The sequence below is a fragment of the Nyctereutes procyonoides genome, unplaced genomic scaffold, assembly GCF_905146905.1.
Source record: "Nyctereutes procyonoides isolate TBG_1078 unplaced genomic scaffold, NYPRO_anot_genome, whole genome shotgun sequence".
Lineage (NCBI taxonomy): Eukaryota > Metazoa > Chordata > Mammalia > Carnivora > Canidae > Nyctereutes > Nyctereutes procyonoides.
Genome location: NW_026575020.1, coordinates 31,900,820 through 31,919,247, shown reverse-complemented (window position 1 = coordinate 31,919,247; position 18,428 = coordinate 31,900,820). Strand labels below are relative to the sequence as shown.

Here is an 18,428-nt window from a genome sequence, read left to right as displayed (position 1 = left end):
GGAAAGCCCGGCCGAGCCCCGCCCCGCGCCCCGCGCCCGCGCCCCGCGCCCCGCCCCGCCCCGCCCCGGGAAAGCCCGGCCGAGCCCCGCCCCGCGCCCCGCGCCCCGGGAAAGCCCGGCCGAGCCCCGCACGCCGCCCCGCCCCGCCCCGCCCCGCGCCGCCCGCCCCGGCCCCCGCCCCGCGCCCGCATCCCGCATCCCGCATCCCGCATCCGCACCGCTCGCCGCGGCCCCATTGGCTGCCGCCCGCTCCGCAGGGCCGCCTCGCAGCCAATCGCGGCCGAGGGGTGGAGCTCAGCCTGCGCCGGATGCTCGGAGCCGCCGCTGCCCCGAGCGTCTCCCGGCCGCGCTGTCCCCGGCACCGGCACCGCACGGCACCCGGCACCGGCACCAGCACCCGGCACCCGGGCCGTCGGCGGCCGCACGGACACACTGCGAGCAGGGGCCGGCCATGCAGGAGCCGCTGCTGGGAGCCGAGGGCCCGGATTATGACACCTTCCCCGAGAAGTCGTCCCCGTCGCCGGGGGACAGGACGCGGGTCAGGTGAGAGTCGCCGGGCATGCGGGCTGCGGGTGGGGGCCTCCTCCGACCTCCGTGAGTGTCCGGCAGAGGCCCGCTGGCCTCCCCCAACCCCAGACACCTGAGTCCTATTTAAGGCGTGCTCGCCCGCTGCCCGAGGCCCAGCCCCCACATGACTCAGGTAGGGTGAGACAGGGAAGCCCAGAGAGAGCAAGGGGCTTGCGGGCCTGAGAGGCGAAGCTGGCAGCAGAAACCCAGGCTCCTCTTCTAGAGAGAACCACTCCTTCCCCGTGTCTCAGCCATGAGAATGGGCTTTGGGAAGTGTCCTGGGGATTTTCCCAGGGAAAGGACACTCAAGCCCTGGGAGCCCTCAGTCCCGCCCAGCGCTGCCCTCAGAGCCTGAGCAGCGGCCACGGGCTCAGGACAGGCAGCCTCTCAGCCGCAAGGGGAGGAGGGACTCCAAACCTCATCCCTCTGCTCCCCACCCCCACTAGGGCCCCACAGAACAAGAGGGTGTTCCTGGCCACCTTTGCTGCCGTGCTGGGCAATTTCAGCTTCGGGTATGCCCTGGTCTACACGTCCCCTGTCATTCCTGCCTTGGAGCACTCCCTGGACCCTGACTTGAAGCTGACCAAAGCCCAGGCATCCTGGTTTGGGGTAAGAGCCACGCTCGGAGCTGGAGACGGGCAGAGCAGGGTGCACGGGGCCCCACTGAGCTTGGGATGCCCTCTTGAGCCCTGGTCCTTCCCCTCCTCCATCCAGCCAGGCTGCAGGCCAGTCAGTGGGTGAGTGAGGCCAAATGATTGCTCTGAAATAGAAGGAGGAAGTGATAGCTAAGAAGGCATGGGAAGGAGCGAGTGGAGAGGTGGCCCTCCAGGCCTCCCCGCTGCCCCAGGGCCCCCCCCCCCCCCGCACAGCCGGACAGCCACAGCACAGCAGGCACCTCCCTGGATGATGGTGGGGCAGGAGCATCAGATGCCAGTAGAAAGAAGCAGTGGCTAGGGCAAGGAGGGTTCCAGGACAGAGCGTGGGCCCACAGAAGGGAAGAGCAGAGGCCCCAGGAGTCCCAGGATTCTAGAATGATGATCTTAGGGGCTTCAAACAAACAATCCCAACAGAGTAGCTAAGATGACACCCAGTGTGTACTGAGTACTTGGTGTGAGCCGGGGGTGCAGCTGGGCACTGGGTATGGGAGCTGGTTGAGTCCAGGGCCAACCCTATGAGGTGGATACTCCTCTCTCCCCATAAAACAGCTAGAGAAAATGAGGCTTGCGTAGCCCAAGTGATGTGCCCAAGTCACTGACAGGACCCTACTCACTACACTCCACAGGGAATCCAAGAACCCCCAAATCTAAAAATGCCAGTGGTTTCGGGTCACAGAATTCTCCCGACAGCTGTATTATTATAGTGTCAGACATTTAAACGTTCAGTTGAACAGAACCACTGTGGATGCACAGCCCCACACACTCCTCAGAGTGAGACTCCCCATGGTGGCGTCTCTAACAAATGGTTGTGCACGTGATGGTTGCACACCTCTAAAGACAGGAGGCTCCCTACTATTCAGGGCCTGATCCCACAAGCAAAGATGTCATGATCAGCCAGGAAAAGCAGCTGAGTCTGGGCTTGCGGGGTGGGTAGGAGCGATGGATGCCCACACATGTCTGCCCCTGCACCCCTTTCCTGCAGTCTGTGTTCACATTGGGCGCAGCAGCGGGGGGCCTCAGCGCCATGGTCCTCAATGACCTCCTGGGCCGGAAGCTCAGCATTATGTTCTCAGCTGTGCCGTCAGCAGCTGGCTACGCGCTCATGGCAGGTGCACACGGCTTCTGGATGCTGCTGCTGGGGAGGACGCTGACAGGCTTCGCTGGGGGACTCACAGCGGCCTGCATCCCGGTAAGGCCAGGACTGCCCATCCCTCCCTGCCTCAGTGCCATGCTGACCACCATGCAGTAAAGTCTCCTGGCCCTCGAGGCCCCTGGTCCAGGGGGGGATTTGTGTGCCCGGGAGCCTCAGCTTACCTGCAGCAGGGCGGCTGACCTGTCCCCACATCTCCAGCTGACCTGAGTCTGGACTTCTTGAGGTTTCTACCCCATTTCCCGACACTCAGGCACATTGCTCAACAGGAGAAAATCTGCATTGAGCAATGAGGGAAGGGGAAGTCTCTCCCCTCCCTAGGACTCCTCCCGTAGCTACACACATGCTAATAGGGGCCAGAGATGCCTGGGAGGAGTAGAGTTGGGTGCCCATGGGCCTCTCACTTCCCAGCCTCAGGCTACTTCACAGCTGAGCGCTTCTGCCCACCTGACAGGGAAGTGGGCTGAGTCACAATCAGGACCACAATGCCACCAGGAGGCCCGACTGCTCACTTCCCAAGGTTCAGCAGGGCCCCCTCTCCCATCTCAGCCCGGCCCGGGTGGGCCGATGTGTCTTGCAGGTATACGTGTCTGAGATTGCTCTTCCAGGAGTCCGTGGGGCCCTCGGGGCCACACCCCAGCTCATGGCCGTGTTCGGATCTCTGTCCCTGTACGCACTTGGCAAGTATCCTCCAGAGGAGCACTGAGCCTCTCCTGCGTGCAGGCGTGGGAGTGACAGGGTGCTACTGAGCAGACGGGGGTGGAAGGGGAGTGAACGTGCCCCAAAACAAACCCTGAGCTGGGAGACAAGGTACTTGCTTAGCCACCGCTGTGCTGTGTATCTCCAGGCAATGCCCTGTCTCTCTCCGGTCGAATGGGAAGTCCATCTAGAAAGGAGATGAGAGCACCTATGGTTGAGATGGAGTGGGGGTTTGGAAGTAGAAGCCTGGGGCCTTGTCTGTTCAGGCTACCCCTCCATCACCCCGCCACGGCCCTTGAGACCCTGCAAGGACCTCCTTCTGTGTGCTGGGCCCTGTGCTAGGGCCTAGCAATCCCCATGGCCCCTTCTGGGGCAACCAGGGTAGACTTCCTCTAGGAGGTGGCCCTGGGACAAGCCCTTGAGGACAGATGCATTGCTCAGAGGGCTCCATGGGAGGGGACTCTGTCCAGCCCAGATCCCACTCCTCACCCCCTCCTCGCCCCCAGGCCTCCTGCTGCCGTGGCGCTGGCTGGCTGTGGCCGGGGAAGGGCCTGTGCTCATCATGATCCTGCTGCTCAGCTTCATGCCCAACTCACCCCGCTTCCTACTCTCGCGGGGCAGGGACACGGAGGCACTGCGGGCGCTGGCCTGGCTCCGTGGGGCCGACGCCGACATTCGCTGGGAATTCGAGCAGATCCAGGACAACGTCCAGAGACAGGTGTGGGGGGGCAGGTGCGCAGGTCTGCGTGGCTGCGGCCAGCCTCTAGGCCTGTCTGTGCCTTGGCTGCTTCTCCTGGGGAGGGAACAGGGGTCAGAGCGGCTCTCCCCTCCAAGAATGAGGGGGAGTGGAGATGTTGCCGCACCTGCCCCAGAGTGCCGCCATTCTGGGCACCCAGAGATACCCACAAGCAGATATCTGCCTTGTCCCACCTGCTTATCCAAGTGCCTGTGGTCGGGCGGAGGTCCCCCGGGCCTGTCTGTGGCCCAGATTGCCTCCATGCACAGGGGTCTTTCCCGGGCGGGGTGGAGGGCGGGGGGGGGGAAGGGGGGAGGAGGAGGGAGGAGGGAGTCTCCGACCCGGCCCCGTACAGCCCAGGGCAGGGTGGTACCTGCTGGAGGGGCCGGCGCAGCCCCCTCAGTGGCAGCTTCATGTTTCTAGAGCACGCACATGTCGTGGGCTGAGGCTCGGAACCCCCACATGTACCGACCCATCCTCATCGCCTTGGTAATGCGCTTCCTGCAGCAGCTGATGGGCATCACGCCCATCCTTGTCTACCTGCAGCCCATCTTCGAAAGCACTGCCATCCTGCTGGTGAGAGCCCAGCCCCACACCCCCAGCTCTGCCCCCGGCGTCCATGGAGGCCGGCCCTCATTGAGCACATGTCAGTGGTGCATGCGCTGTGGGGAGCACCCTAGAGTCTCTTAAATTTGTTTCTGTCTCATGCATCTGTTCTCAGAATAACGTCTGTAAGTAAACTTAGGTGTTTGAAAATATACAGAATCACAAAGGAACCCAGAGCCCTTGGGGGCCACGGACCCCGGGTTCAGGGTATCAGTCACTCGCTGGGGAAGTCGCTTCCTTCCAAAACTCAGTTTCCGCCTCTGTAGAAGGGAGATAACAGGGTGAGCCCCCATTGGCCAGTCCCGGGCTCAGCGGGAGAGGAGATTGAAAGATTAGTGACAGCACAGTCCCAGTCATTGTGGCGCCTGGATTCTGTGCTGGCCTTGGGCTCGGTGGTGGGCACCACACCTGTGCCCTGCCCAAAGGGCCCACAGGTGAGGCCAGGGGACCAGAGTAAAGCCTGGCACGTGGTCTGCGCTCAGCAGCCCAGCACTCCAAAGGAGCTGCAGCCATGGCCTAGGACCTGAGCACCCTGTGGCCCCTTGTTGGGGGCCGTGTTAGTGGGATGAGCACAGCAGGTGGAGCCCCTCAGCCCTGGTGGCTTCCTCCCTGCAGCCCCCAAGGATGACGCAGCCATTGTGGGGGCCGTGAGGCTCTTCTCTGTGCTGATTGCTGCCCTCACCATGGACCTGGCTGGCCGCAAGGTTCTGCTGTTCGTCTCAGGTGAGCACCAGCCTGTCCCCTGCACCTGCTGGCCCCCACAGGGTGCAGGGTGCTGAGGGGCTCTGCAGAGGAAGCCCCTGGCTTAGAGGGTCCTGGCCCCCGAGGGCCACCTGTGTGTCCACAGCCACCATCATGTTTGCTGCCAACCTGACGGTGGGGCTGTATGTCCACTTTGGCCCGAAGCCTCTGACCCCCAACAGCACCATGGGCCTAGAGAGCATACCCCTGGGGGGCACAGAGCAGCCCCTGGCCACACCCTCCAGCTACCTCACCCTGGTGCCCCTGGTGGCCACCATGCTCTTCATCACAGGTGGGTATGACAGTGCCACCACGGGGATGGGGCTCTGGGAGACTGATAGCCAGCTAGCAGGGGGCTATCTGCTGCTTAGGTGTGTGGAGGACACGCTAGGGCAGGGGTGGGGTGCTGCTGTCCTGCTTTGTCAGGGTGTTTGGAGGGGGGCGGTCTCAGCAGCTCAGTGGAGGCAGAAGAGGCCCCTTGTCCCCTCTGTTGGCAGGCTACGCCATGGGCTGGGGGCCCATCACCTGGCTCCTCATGTCGGAGATCCTGCCCCTGCAGGCCCGTGGCGTGGCCTCGGGGCTCTGCGTGCTAGTCAGCTGGCTCACTGCCTTTGCTCTCACCAAGTCCTTCCTGCTGGTGGTGGTGAGTAACGAGGGTTAGGCTTCTCGGCCAAGTCCTCTGGGTATCACACAGGCCCTCTAGGCCAGGACGAGCACAGCCACGGGGCCACCCTGCCCACCCAGCTGGGCCTTTGTCTGGGTCTCTCAGCCGGGGTCCCCGCAGGCCCTGAGGCCAGCCAGATTCGTGTTCCCCCGCTCCCAGGAAGGAAACCTGACAGGCCTCTGGGGCCAGTGCCTACCCTGGTGTAGCCAGTGGGGCAGGGCAGGGCTGAGGAACTCGCAGTGTGCCCAGCCCCAGCAGAGGCACTGGTGAGGTGGGGGCCAGGCAGGAGGACAGGTGGGGTGGCTCTAGCAGCACAAGAGCTTGGTCCTGTGGGGTTGTAGTGGCAGGCCTCCTGCAGGTGGCAGCATGAAGCAGCCAGGGAGAGAGCTGAGGGCAGAGCTCCCGCCTGGGCAGGCCACTGCCTAGGGGAGGCAGTCCTAGGACCCAGTGCCACAGGGAGGCTGCTCCAGACCTCGAGGGTCTCAGGGCCATGCTAAAGCATTTACATTTCCTGTGGGAGGCAGTGAGGGAATATGGTGAAGGCCCCCAAGGCTAGCTGGACTAGAAGGGCCAGGAACCTCCATGTGACCAGGCATCCCCTCCATGTCCCCAGAATGCCTTCGGCCTCCACGTGCCTTTCTTCTTCTTTGCCGCCATCTGCTTGGCCAGCCTGGTGTTCACCGGCTGCTGCGTGCCGGAGACCAAGGGCCGATCGCTGGAGCAGATAGAGTCCTTCTTCCGCACCGGGAGGAGGTCCTTCCTGCACTAGGTCAGGGTCCCCGCCCACAGTGGGCCAAACCACTGGGCGCAGGGCCTCTCCGCTGGTCAGGAGCCTGCACACCAAGGCCGGGAGGCGGCAGCCAAGTGCCATCAGACGGAGCACAGGAGGACGGGACAACAACAGCAGGACGGACCCCCACGGTGTGCGTTCTGGCTCCGGGCAGGCAGCACCTCTACCAGCCTGGGTCCCAGCTCAGGCGGCCTGCCGTGTTGCACGCTCATCTGCTAAGACCTGCTGGGGCAGAGGAGGCAGCCACGGGCCACAGGGCAGCACACGGCCCATGGGCCAGGACAAGGCCCTGCTGGGTGACCTGGGGCCCAGTTCCTTACTCGTACACAGAGGACACCCCCACAGAGGACTGTAACCAGGAGAGACGTGGGGCAGGCACACGGGGCCATCGTCACACCGTTTTGTTCTGATCCTGAGTTACCACAGAACGACTTGACTCCGGGAAGGAAGACAGATCTGCACTTCTGAAGGCTTGTGGCTGCACTGGGGAACATTCTGGACTCCACCCAGGCCAGGGCACAAGACCCAGAATAGACACTTCCTCCTGCACCCACTTGGCCTCTGGAAATATGGGACTCTTCAGCACTCCCATCTGCAAACCACGTTCACCCCATTTGTAAAAATAAATCAGGCTCTCAGCCTTGGAATAGAAGGTTGGGGTCTGCTGCAGGTGGGGGTGCCTCCCAGCAGCCAGGTTTGGCTAGACCCAAACTCCAGGCCAAGGCCCTCTTCGTGGCCACCCCCTTCCTGTCCACAGTAAGGCAGCAAGGAGGGGAAAGGCGGCCAGTGAGGGAGAGCCTGGCTCTGCCCCTCAGGCCCTGGTCCTTACCAGCTATGTGACCTGGGCAAGCCACTTCCCTGGTTTGAGATGCCATGAACAGGACTGGGATGGAGCCAGGAGCACAGAATGTCCTCAATAAAATGGCACTTACCCCCAGGCCAGGGGTCCCAGCCTGCTTGTTTGTGAGACCAGGGGAGAAGGTAACAGGCAGAGCATGCAAGCAAGCATACAAACTACGACCAGGCTTTATTGCTCAAAATTTAAGCTAAACACAGCGTACATGAGTCCCCCAAGGAGACAGTGCAGACCCATGGGGGTGGGGTGGACCCTGGCGGCCCAGCTCCTCTGCCCCCGATGGCTGTTCCTCACAGGGCAGCACCTCACACCGAGGGATGGTCACTGACTCCAGGACTGCTTAGCTCTACTCGCTGGGAACCTCGGGCACATGTGGGAGGGTTTGGAGCCCTCCGCCCTCTCTAGGGCCCACCCAACACCCCACTTCCTGACAGGGTGGAGGTGCAACCTTCCTGGATCACAGACAGCCTGTCTCCTGCAGAAGGAGCAGGAGGACTGGGCCCAGGTAACCCCGAGTCCCACTCCCTGGGTAAGAATGAGCCAAGAGTGCTCCTCTTGGGAGGTAGACAGGTCTTGTTCACGGCACACACAGAACACACACAGAACACACACACACACACTCCCGCCCGCCTGGAGAGTCTAGAGCTCACAGCCCTTTGAACCTAGTGCTTGTTTGAGGAAGGTGGTCCCAGAGGACACCTGAAGGCACGTGTCTCACCTGGACGGCCACCCCAGGGCTCAGCCTGGCCAGCTCTAGAAGGCAGCAGGGCCCTCTGCTGACCAGAAGCCCTCTGACACGTCCCCAGGGCAGTGACTGCTGCTCTCGCTGTCCAACACTGACAAGCCCCCAGAGAGCTCCCTCTGGGAAGCAAAGATCAGGACACAGCCCGAGGGCGGTTTCAACAAAGCAGGGCTGGGGCTGAGCTCCAGCTGTGAGCAGGCACAGCCAGGTCCTAGGGGAAGGATGGGTGGGAGCTGGGCCCCAGAGGGAGCCTTGTCCACACCAGCCCGTCTCTCCCCAGTGCCCCCTGGGCTAGGCCAGGCCCCATCAGATGGGCCTAGCAGCTGGGGGGCCGGTCTGGGGAGCGGAACGTCAGCGGGCTGAGGCAGACACACGTGGGGGACACAAGTAACGACGGCATGGAGGGTGGCCGGGGTAGATGGCGCACATCCCGGGTAGGGCTGCTTCCTTGGGCCCTCTGCATAGGCCTTGTTCCCTGATGGCCTGGCACCTGGAGCAGTGGGGACAGCTTATGGTGTTGGAGGCAGCTGTGGTCTCTGCCCAGCTCTCAAAGGCAAGAAGCTCCCCGAGGGCACGGTAGGGGGCAGGCCAGCAGGAATGTTGGTGGGTCGAGCTTAGCCCTAATAACCGGGCTTGGGCCACGGCTAACATGGTAGGACCGCATCAGACAGGCGGACAAAGAGCCCCATGGGACAGAGGAGAGCCTGCCCTCCCCAGTTGCTTAGCACCAAGGCCCTGGGGGTTACGGGGAGAACCTGGGAGCATGGGCCAGGCCCGTGAGAAGTCCCTGGAATGGCCTGTCCAAGGTTCCAGGGAACTGAGACAAGTACCCAACTGTCTACCCGCTGCCAAAGCTGCTGTTCTGGGTACTCGAGGAGCATCCTGGAAGTGCTGTGGGCTTCCACAGACAAGAGAGAGGTCGGGAGGGGCCTGGGCAGTGGTAAGAGACCCTGGGCAGCAGGGCACAGCTCTGTCCCGATGGCAGGTGAACAGAGGGGGCCCAGGTGGCTCAGCCTACGGGGTATGTTCCTGCCTGGAGAGCCAAGAGGAGGCTCCCTCTGACCAATGCCCAGGCCCGGGTTGACGTGCCTCCCATCTGAGCACAGGCCCAGCATCTCCGGGGGAAGTTCCTCCCAAGCCTTCAGCAGATCCCCGGTGGTTCTGCTAGTGCTGTAATTCTGGAAATGTGCACAGCAGCCTGTTTCTGGCCAAGCCAGGCCAGCTGTGAGAAGTGGAGCCAGATGGGCTGTCGGCATAGCTACTGCAGGCTCTTCCTCCAGTCCTGTGGCCTGGGTCACCCCTGAGGCTACCTGCTGTCACTGCCAGTCTCCTTGCTGCTGGCTGTGGTCCAGGGCCAGGAGATACCAAGCTATAGAGAGGAAAAGACAGAAGAGGACTCCAGGTGTAGGGACAGGCGTACAGGGACTGCTGGGAGCCAGGCAGGGGCTCCTCTTCCAGGCTGTCCTTCGGGTTCAATGCTCCAGGCCTCGTCCTTGCAGGATGTGTCCACACAGAACCAGAGGGCGAGCGGGAAGCTCACATTACAGCTCCCCCTCCAGGGTGTCTGTGAGTTTCTCCTCATCTGCCTGCTGCTTCTGCTGCTGGATCCTGGCATAGGAGATTGCATCACCCCTGGGAGAGAACGAGTCCACATCACAGTGAGGACAGACCCCAGGCACACAGCCCTCCCAGCCACCACCAGATTCCTGGCCTGTGACCAAGGCATGACCTGCAGAAGAGACTACTGGGCCTCTGGTTTCCCCAGAGACCCTGTTGCTACGATGGCACACACATCACCTCTAAGAGTGGCACAGGCTGCCTGGGATGGTGGGTGGAGAAGGACTGAGAGTTGCAGTCTTGGCTCTGAGGGCAGAGGAAGAAGCTCCCCCAAGCCAGACTTGCCATCCCCACTATCAGCGGCAGCAAGGTATAGCCGGGCCACCAGAAGCCCATGAACCCTCTCGCTCTCATTCCCTAGAGCTGAACACCCTGGGGACACTGGCAAAAGTCACTGACAACCTCTGTGCCTCAGTTTCCACAAACGGCTAAGGGGGGCCTGTCTCTGACCTCCCTCCCTGAGAGACTTCAGATTCCTCCCAGGAGCTGGGAAAGGCATACGTACTTTTTGCCCAGAGCAGACAGCCCGTACAGTACCCCGGTGGCAAATGCGATGGCGTTGCCCAGCAGCGTGGTCAGGGTCAGGCTGATGACAATGGGAATGATGGCCATCCTAGGAGAGAGGCAGAGGTCAAGGGGGTACCCCCACCCTGAGGCTGCCACCCCACCTCCAGGCTCCCCAGACCAACCCCAGCCCCCTTCCCAGACAGCCAGGTACAGGAAGGGTCCCTAGAAATCAGTCTGGACATAGGTTCACCAGCAGGCTTCAGAAACACCCATGCACCTGTCCGCACAATTCTCTGTATTTTCTGGGGAGAGGACATAAAGCCTTCATCAGATCTTTGAAAGGGTCTGTGGCACACAAAGGGTGAAACAGCCCTGGGACAATCCACCCTCCCTGTTCCTAAAACAGTTCACCCTCTACTGGCTTAGCGACTTGGCAAGTTCCTGAACTCCTCCGTGTTAACTACACAACACAATGCCCGGATCAGCAACGTTAGCACCAAACATATGGTAGCTCTTCATGCTGCAGAAAAGCCAGCCCTGTCTCACTAAGAAAGATCCCAGAGCTTAAGCTGCAGAAGGCATGGGGCTTCCTAGTTGCAAGGTTCCCAGCAGGAGCAGCCCTGGCTCCATCTGGTCCCCTGACCACAGTCTGGTGCCACTTGGTGTCCACTTGGTGCCACTTGGTGGCAGGTGCCACTCCAATGTCTCCAGGGCTGACTCCACACGCTGGCTGGGATTCCCAGACCAGGGGCAGTGGCTAGGGTGAACCAGAGGACCAGCACTCTGTCCTGTTACTTCCCTGGGCCAGGCTGCCTGCCCAGCAGCCCCACCTGCCCTCACACACCCTGTACACAAAGAAGGTCAGACTGGGCCACCAGACTGGCCAGTCCAATTCCACCTGACTTTCTATCCAGAACAGACAAGTAAGAGATCGTGAGGTTTTACTGTGGTTATAAAATCTCTAAGTAAAAGCATAATAGAAATGACACACACACAAGAAGAGCACAGAGGAAAATCTTCTGTCAAAACAAAGGGAAACCAGCTGAAAAAATATTTGCAGGAAATATAACAAAGGATTAAAAAATCTTCACTCCAGGAAATCTAGGAACTTGCAATGTAAAACAGTAAGATGCCATTAATGAATGTCTCCCATTAATAGGTAAAAAATAAACTAGACCATTTTCAAAAAAGAAAATGCAATTAGCAAAAACATTTGGAAGAACAGGTCAGCTCCTAAACAACAGACACAACTGTAAAACGGTGCATGGCCCCAGGAGGGTAAAGAAGTGGTGGAAATGCTGAAAACCTCTTTGGAAAGTAGCAGTCATGTACTGAAACCTTTTCAATGACTGTGCTCTCTGACTTCATAAGTGCACACCTGGAAACATATCTCAAGGAAAGCATCACAGAAAATGTGTTGGCACATCACTGTGTATTTGATTTGCACCACAGTTTGGAACTTAAGAAAAGCATGACGTCCACAGTGGAATGAGTATTCCCATCATTAAAAGTAACCTTATAAAGCCTTTGCGGTAGTACTGAAAGTGAGTGTTTATATCACGATATTAAGTGAAAAAAAGCAGGATACATATTTACTTAGGATGGAGCTAACTGTGTAAGAAACAGGTTTATTTTTTATTTTTTTAAGATTTTATTTATTCATGAAAGACACAGAGAGGAAGAGACACAGGCAGAGGGAGAAGGGGAGGCTCCCTGCAGGGAGCCTGATGTGGGACTCGATCCCAGCACCCCGGGATCATGACCTGAGCTGAAGGCAGATGCTCAACCACTGAGCCCCCCATGTGTCCCAAGAAACAGGTTTAAAAGGCTCCCCATGCAGAAGTGGACAGAGACCTAAACGTTCCAAGCAATGGGGCTTTAATATTTTCCAAGTCATTTTTAATGAACGTATATCTCTCTTAGTATTTTTAAAACACATTTCTTAAAAATAAAGATCAAGGGCGCCCTGGGTGGCTCAGTGATTGAGCGTCTGCCTTCAGCCCAGGGCACAGTCCTGGAGTCCCAGACATCTTGAAATTGGTTCAACCTCATGACTCAGGTAGGCAGTGCTGTGTACCAAATCTGTTGTCAGAAGTGGGAAAATCAGGGGTGCCTCAACTGTTCAACAGTTGAGCATCTGCTTTCGGCTCAGGGCATGATCCCAGGGTCCTGGGATCGAGTTCTGCATCGGGCTCCCCACAGGAAGCCTGCTTCTCTTTCTTTCTGTCTCTCATGGGTAAATAAATAAAATCTTGGGGGTAAAAAAAAAGTGGGAAAATCAAAGGAAAGCCTATTGGAAGGTGACGGTTTATTTTGCAACCTGCCCTCATGTCAGGGCACCTGTAAGGACAGTACTCTCTCCAAAGGCTGCCCACAGATGTGTCCTGTGGACCTACCAAGATGTACTTAACTCCTCGAGGCTGGGCCAGAGCTGCAGGCACACTCACTTCTCTCTGACGCAGCCCAGGGCAGGGCTCCCGCCCCTCACATCTGCAGCGCAGGTGACTGCAGCGCTGAGCTCACTCCCAGGCCACTGCACCACTGGTCCCACTTCACAATGGCCACCGTTGTGGTGCAGAGGACCCTGCACCAGGCTCACCCAGGCCCATCCTCACCAACAGCCCCTCATGCTGGCTGCTATCCATCACCTGCCCTTGGGGTTCCTGAGTTTGGGGGTCAGCCTCCGAGCCATCCCGGCCCCTGGGGCCCCTCACCCGCAGTAGAAGACAGCCTTCTGCCAGGAGCGCAGCCGGTCCACCTTCTCCGCCACAGTGTTCGCAAACTCAATGAACTGGCAGCAAAAGGGTGCCTCGCAGAGCAGCAGGATGAAGGCGTTCATGCTGGAGGGCAGGGAGAGAGGGCAGCAGGCTGACGGGCCTGGAGAGCAGGGGGTCCCCAATGGCCCCCCACATCTCCTCTTGGGGCCTCTGCGGAACCGCTGCCCACATACCAGCCTCCCTAACCAAACTGAATGCTCCAGAGGGAGATTCCGGTCTTCCCTTTATCCTCCTGTATTTGAAGGAGACAAGACCCCCTCCATCATGGCACTGCTGTCCATAGCACTTTGCAGAGCGTGGACTGCCACTCAGCTACTAGCATGATCACTGCTGTCACCCACAGGGCCATCAGCCCTGAGAAAGCTGTCCCCAGCAGCGGCTTGCCCACTGGGACAGCCCAGAGTGGGTCAGTCCGTCCACAGTCACTGAAGGCTGCCCCTCACAAAGCCCACGTAGGGAGGAGGGAGCTTAGCAAGCCCTTTTGTGCAGTATTCTTCCCCTGCCACCCCCTACCCTGGCCCGCCTTCCTATATTCGGGCTGGGAACAACTAGGCCGTGGGGACTGACTGAGGGTCTGCTCCGGTCTTCGTGTTCTCCACAGCTGGGTCACCGTCACAGACACTGGGCCCTCATGACCTACAGAGAATCAAGCTGAGGGTGCCCCAGGTGCCCACCTGAGCCCCAAGCAGGGACTCTACACAGCCCACACTCGCCCTGGCTCTCCCTAGTCCTCCCAGCCCTTCCACACCCAGCCAGCCAGTCTCCTGTCTCTACCCACTGACGCCTGGGCCCAGCGCCTTGACCCACCCCCATCCCTACTGCCTGTGGCCAGCACAGGCCTCTGGGCCCCACCACAGCAAGCCTCACCCCTGGCCTGAGTTCTCTGAGGGCAGGGCCCCCCGTCTATCTCTGTGCCCCTCCCCGGCCAAGTCCCATACGGGCACAGGCACTGCTTGGTGCACAGCCACTTGGCGCGTGCGCTAGGTGGGTTAGATGCAGCCAGAGCTGCACTGGTCAGGGCTCACCCCTGCGTTCCCTTCCCACGGGATCGAGGTATCCTGACATGAGGTGGGCAGGGAATTCATCTAGGGCATTCTAACTACCTGGTCCCGCAACAGCTCTGACCTGCCCTGTCTGTGGCTTGCCCACCTCCCAGCTGGAGCTCCTGATCCCAGCACCTGACTCCAACCCCACCAGACACCAAGCCTCCAACTCAGCCCTTGACTGGCTCTGACGGCCCCCAGAGCTCCCAGAGGCCAGGCCCATGGTAGTGGACATGGTGCCTGCAAAGACTGGCTCAGTGGGCACTCGGGAAATGTTTGTGACTCTGGCCCTACAATAAAGGCCTGGGTAGGTGCCTCCAGGGCCCGGCCCTAATGAGAATCAGGAAAACCGAACATGGCAGGGTATGAAGGAGGTGAAGACCTGCCCGGCGACCAGAAATCCACATGCCCCAAACCCCACCAGGCAAGACAGTAGGTCACAAGGCTACTCACATCATCCACACGCCGGCCGCGATGTTCAGAGGGTGGATAGTGACGCAGTTGAAGAGGCCCGAGATGGCACAAGCTTGGAAGTGAGACAGGAGCAGGAATCAGCGGGGAAGAAGGGACAGAGCCTGCCAGGAAGGATTCCTTCCGACACCCAGCACTTGTTTCCCCCCGCAGCACCCACAAGCCTCCTCTCTGCCAGCGGACACAAGTGGGACCAACGTAACTGCCCCACACCCCAGGTGAGGATGCAGGCTCAGAGAGGTGAAGCAGCTTGCCCCAGGGCCCAGAGCAAGTGTGCGTGCAGCTGGAGGCTGGTGGGCTCAGAGGGCGTCTCACCCTCCATCCAATCTAGCGCTGGGAGAGCTGGCCTCTGAACCCCAGATGAACCCCTACCGACCTCAAGGATGAAGACAGAGAGGAGTCTAGGGGGTTCAGGCCAGGCAGGCACCACCACTCACAGGGTTAGCCACATAAGAAGCCCTCTGATGCAGGAAACACGGATTGGATTTTGGTTGGGTCAAGGGCTGCCTCTCCTCTCGGAACAGAAATTGGGACCAGGGAGACCTGGATCACCACACCAGCTGTGACCTGCACACCAGCTGAGGAACCCTGGGGATGTTGTTACTTTTGTAGGTCCGTTTTCTCTCCTGCACACAGGCAAGTGCCACAGCCCAGCCCACCAACCCCTGGAATATCAGGCCCTGAGGCCCCAAATGTGGAGCCTGGCCCAGGGCTTCTGACTGTGCCCCACAGGCAGGGTGTGCCACACTCACCTCCGCCTCTGCACACAACCAGCTGCCTCTGGGCCCTGCTTCACCCAGAACTCCCGGAGCTGGCCAGACACTTCTGGGCCCTGGCTACCAGCTGGCACCCAGCCTGGCACCCAGCCCAGCACCCAGCTGGGGCCTTAGCTGGGGTGGGGCTGGAAGCTCGGCCCTTAGGCAGCAATTAGCAACCAGTTCATTAAACTTGCAGCAGCTCCTCTGCACTTGATCCCTGACTGGCCTGGAATTCTCGGGCTGTTTTCCCTGGTAACCCAATGCAGACTACCGGTGGTGGGAGAGGAAACCAGATGAAGTGAGCCCAAACTGCAGAGGGACTGCCCTCATGTGTCCCCAAGGTCTCCTAGAATGACAGAGGTACGTTCTGCCTACTAAGAAGGTGGTACTCCCCTTGGACATGGCATGTATGCTTTCAGGCAGCGAGATTCCCCAGGGCCACAAATGTGAGCACCCCCAACACAGTCCTGCTTCTGCCCTGATTTCAGCTAGGCCTGGACTCACCTGACAGAGGCCTACACCTGTGGCAGCTAGCAGTTCACCTCCAGGTCCCACCCTCCCCCCACCGTCCTGCCAACAGCCAACCTTGGGGGAGAACCAGGTTTCGACCCAGACAGAAGCTTCAGCCAGGAGTCCTAGGACAATCTAGGCTGGAAGATGTCCGTCCCCCTGAAGTTTCCAGTTCTTGCTAAGTGAGGGAGGCATCCTGTACAGTCCTCTTTGATCCTAGGCTATAGCTTCTGGATGACTGTTGGGACCCAGAATAAATGCCTCTCCAAGACGCCTGCTGACGAGGAGGGCAACCCTACACTGAAGAGACCAGCCAGAGTGCAACCCTTATCAGAATTCCTGTTTCATCCCTAAGCTTTTTTTATTTAAAATTTTGTTTTTGGGCAGCCCCGGTGACACAGCGGTTTAGCGCCACCTGCAGCCCAGGGCGTGATCCTGGAGACCCTGGATGGAGGCCCACGGCAGGCTCTCTGCATGGAGCCAGCTCCTCCCTCTGCCTGTGTCTCTGCCTCTTTCTCTCTCTCTCTCTGTGTATCTCTATGAATGAATAAATAAAATCTTTAAAAAAAAATTTTGTTTTTAAGTGATGTCTACACCCAACATGGGGCTCGAACTCATAACCCCAAGATCAAGAGTCTCACATGCCACCAACTGCACCAGCCAGGTGTCCCTCATCCCTAAAATTCTTGGGTGCCTTGCACTCTACCCTGTGCACACAAATACCTTATGTGGTATTTACATAACAACCCCTGCCTCACAATCTTCGAGTGAAACTGACATTTGAGAGCAATGGCATGAGCTTCTCCTGGTGCTTCATCTGTAGCCCCAACACCATGAAGTCCTGGGGTGACCTAGGTACCCCACTTTGAGAGGCACAGAACTGCCTGAGGACCTAGAGAAATCAGCAGGGACGCTGAATCCAAGACAGTGGGAGGGTGACGGCCCACAGGCCACAGTCGGAACCCTTCCTTTCTCTCCCACTGACCACTGTCGCTCCCTCCAGGACCCCCTACTCTGATCTGCAAGGAAAATAGCTAACCAAACTGGAAAGGGTCTTATCTAAGACCTGACCTCAAACCACCAGTCTCTCCTCTGGAGGCAAAAACGTGCTTGCTCTGACACCAGTGGCAGGGACGCAGGGGCCACCTCTGGATAAGGGCATGCCCTGCCTGAGCCGCACACTCCCACCTCGCACTCCTGCACTTCCAGCATCCACCCACCCGGCAGGGCTGCGGGACCTGCAGGGGACCCTGAAAGGTGTTCCCCCGGCAGACTGGATGGGGGTCTGCCCCGCCCCACCCTCTGTGCCAGGTGCCCTCTCCGGCTCCAGCAATCCCCAAAGTTGAGGGCCACGGGAAGAGAAGAGGAGAGCGGACCACTCAAACAGCCCAGGCGCGCCTCTGCCTTCGGAAAACACGCCGTAGGATCTTTGCTTTACTTCTGCAGCAGGTCTGCCTCCTATCCGCGTTCCTTCGGGGAGGAGGAATGTGCCCCGGCTTCCCCGCAACCAGAGGTCAGGATGTGCGTCGGGGATGGCGCTGTGGGCATTGCGTCGGGGCAGGAGAAGCGGCAGAGCGGCCGGCAGAGGGATGGACGGGGAGGACCCCCCTCTCCGCCCGTCCCCTGGCACGTCCCACGGATCAACAACCGTCGCCCAAAGGTTAAGGCGGCTGCCGCCCCCACCCACGCCCCGGTCAGCAGGCGAAGCCGCGCCCGGCCCGGGCGCCATCTGGGAGGACCCGCCAAGCCCCGGGCGCAGGGACACGCGGCGGGGGCAGCGACTGGGCCGCGGGAGCTCGCGTTCCCTCCCGGAACGTCCCCAGAGGCGCCAGCCCCGCCCGGGGTCGCCGCAGCCCGGGCCGCAGGGCCAGTAACCATAGCAACCACCGGGCGTCCGCTCCGCGCGCGCCCCGCAGCCCCCGCCCCGCCCCGCAGCCCCTCCCCGCGGGGGCGCGCCGCAGGGGCAGGACCGGGCACGCATGCGCGGTGGGCGACGTGGCCGGCCCCTCCCCCGGGCCGGGTACTCACAGGCGGCCCCCAGTACCCCCGACAGGCGACACAGCCAGCGGTACCACCACGTCATGCCCTCGTCCTGCGCCGGCGGCGCGGAGCTGACAGCCGCCGCCGACGCCCCGCCCGAGCCGCTCATGGTGCCGCCGTCTGGCGCAGCCCGCCGCCCTCACAAAGCGCTCCGGAGCCGGCCGCGTCGGCCCGGCGCGCTGCCTTGTGGGAGAGGCGGCCTCTCATTAGCATAGGGGGCGGGGCCCGCAGGGCGGGGGGCAAGGTGCGCCCGAGGGGCTCGTGCTCATTAGCATAGGGGGCGGGGCGGCGCGGCCCGGGCGCTCTCGGCGCTCAGATCGTCCCTGCTGCACGAGCGTCCCGGCCCGGCGGCGCGCGCAATTAACAGGTGCGCTGGGTCTGGCCCATTCTTGACTCCGCAGCCCCCCGCTCCTCCACCCTGGGTGGCAAAGGGGAAGACCGCTAGGGATGGCGCGGCTCAAGAATGGGTCTGGAGCCCGACCGCTGCCAGGGAATCCA

The 18,428-nt window shown here is 60.5% G+C and overlaps 2 protein-coding genes across 2 annotated transcripts; one reads left to right on the top strand and one right to left on the bottom strand.

Moving 5' to 3' along the window:
* Positions 1–351: 351 nt before the first annotated feature.
* Positions 352–6,723, top strand: SLC2A6 (solute carrier family 2 member 6). The gene is made up of 10 exons (XM_055327865.1): positions 352–543; positions 1,014–1,176; positions 2,206–2,412; positions 2,954–3,053; positions 3,579–3,790; positions 4,232–4,384; positions 4,999–5,137; positions 5,262–5,447; positions 5,653–5,798; positions 6,433–6,723. Exons 1-10 carry the CDS (start codon positions 452–454, stop codon positions 6,586–6,588), a joined length of 1,554 nt encoding a protein of 517 aa, XP_055183840.1. The 5' UTR covers positions 352–451; the 3' UTR covers positions 6,589–6,723.
* Positions 6,724–7,870: 1,147 nt separating this feature from the next.
* Positions 7,871–18,106, bottom strand: CACFD1 (calcium channel flower domain containing 1). The gene is made up of 5 exons (XM_055335313.1): positions 17,919–18,106; positions 14,605–14,677; positions 13,046–13,171; positions 10,330–10,437; positions 7,871–9,839 (listed from the first exon to the last, which is right to left on the bottom strand). Exons 1-5 carry the CDS (start codon positions 18,037–18,039, stop codon positions 9,749–9,751), a joined length of 519 nt encoding a protein of 172 aa, XP_055191288.1. The 5' UTR covers positions 18,040–18,106; the 3' UTR covers positions 7,871–9,748.
* Positions 18,107–18,428: the final 322 nt, after the last annotated feature.

What these genes read in the sequence shown, in the direction of transcription:
- SLC2A6 (XM_055327865.1), top strand. Translation starts at nt 452, where the DNA reads ATGCAGGAGCCGCTGCTGGGAGCCGAGGGCCCGGATTATGACACCTTC. An exon ending in CCCAGGCATCCTGGTTTGGG is followed by an intron (nt 1,177 to 2,205) that starts GTAAGAGCCACG and finishes CCTTTCCTGCAG; the next exon opens with TCTGTGTTCACATTGGGCGC. An exon ending in GGTTCTGCTGTTCGTCTCAG is followed by an intron (nt 5,138 to 5,261) that starts GTGAGCACCAGC and finishes GTGTGTCCACAG; the next exon opens with CCACCATCATGTTTGCTGCC.
- CACFD1 (XM_055335313.1), bottom strand. Translation starts at nt 18,039, where the DNA reads ATGAGCGGCTCGGGCGGGGCGTCGGCGGCGGCTGTCAGCTCCGCGCCG. An exon ending in GCGGCCGGCGTGTGGATGAT is followed by an intron (nt 13,172 to 14,604) that starts GTGAGTAGCCTT and finishes CCTGCCCTCCAG; the next exon opens with CATGAACGCCTTCATCCTGC. An exon ending in CTGTCTGCTCTGGGCAAAAA is followed by an intron (nt 9,840 to 10,329) that starts GTACGTATGCCT and finishes GTTCTCTCCCAG; the next exon opens with GGGTGATGCAATCTCCTATG.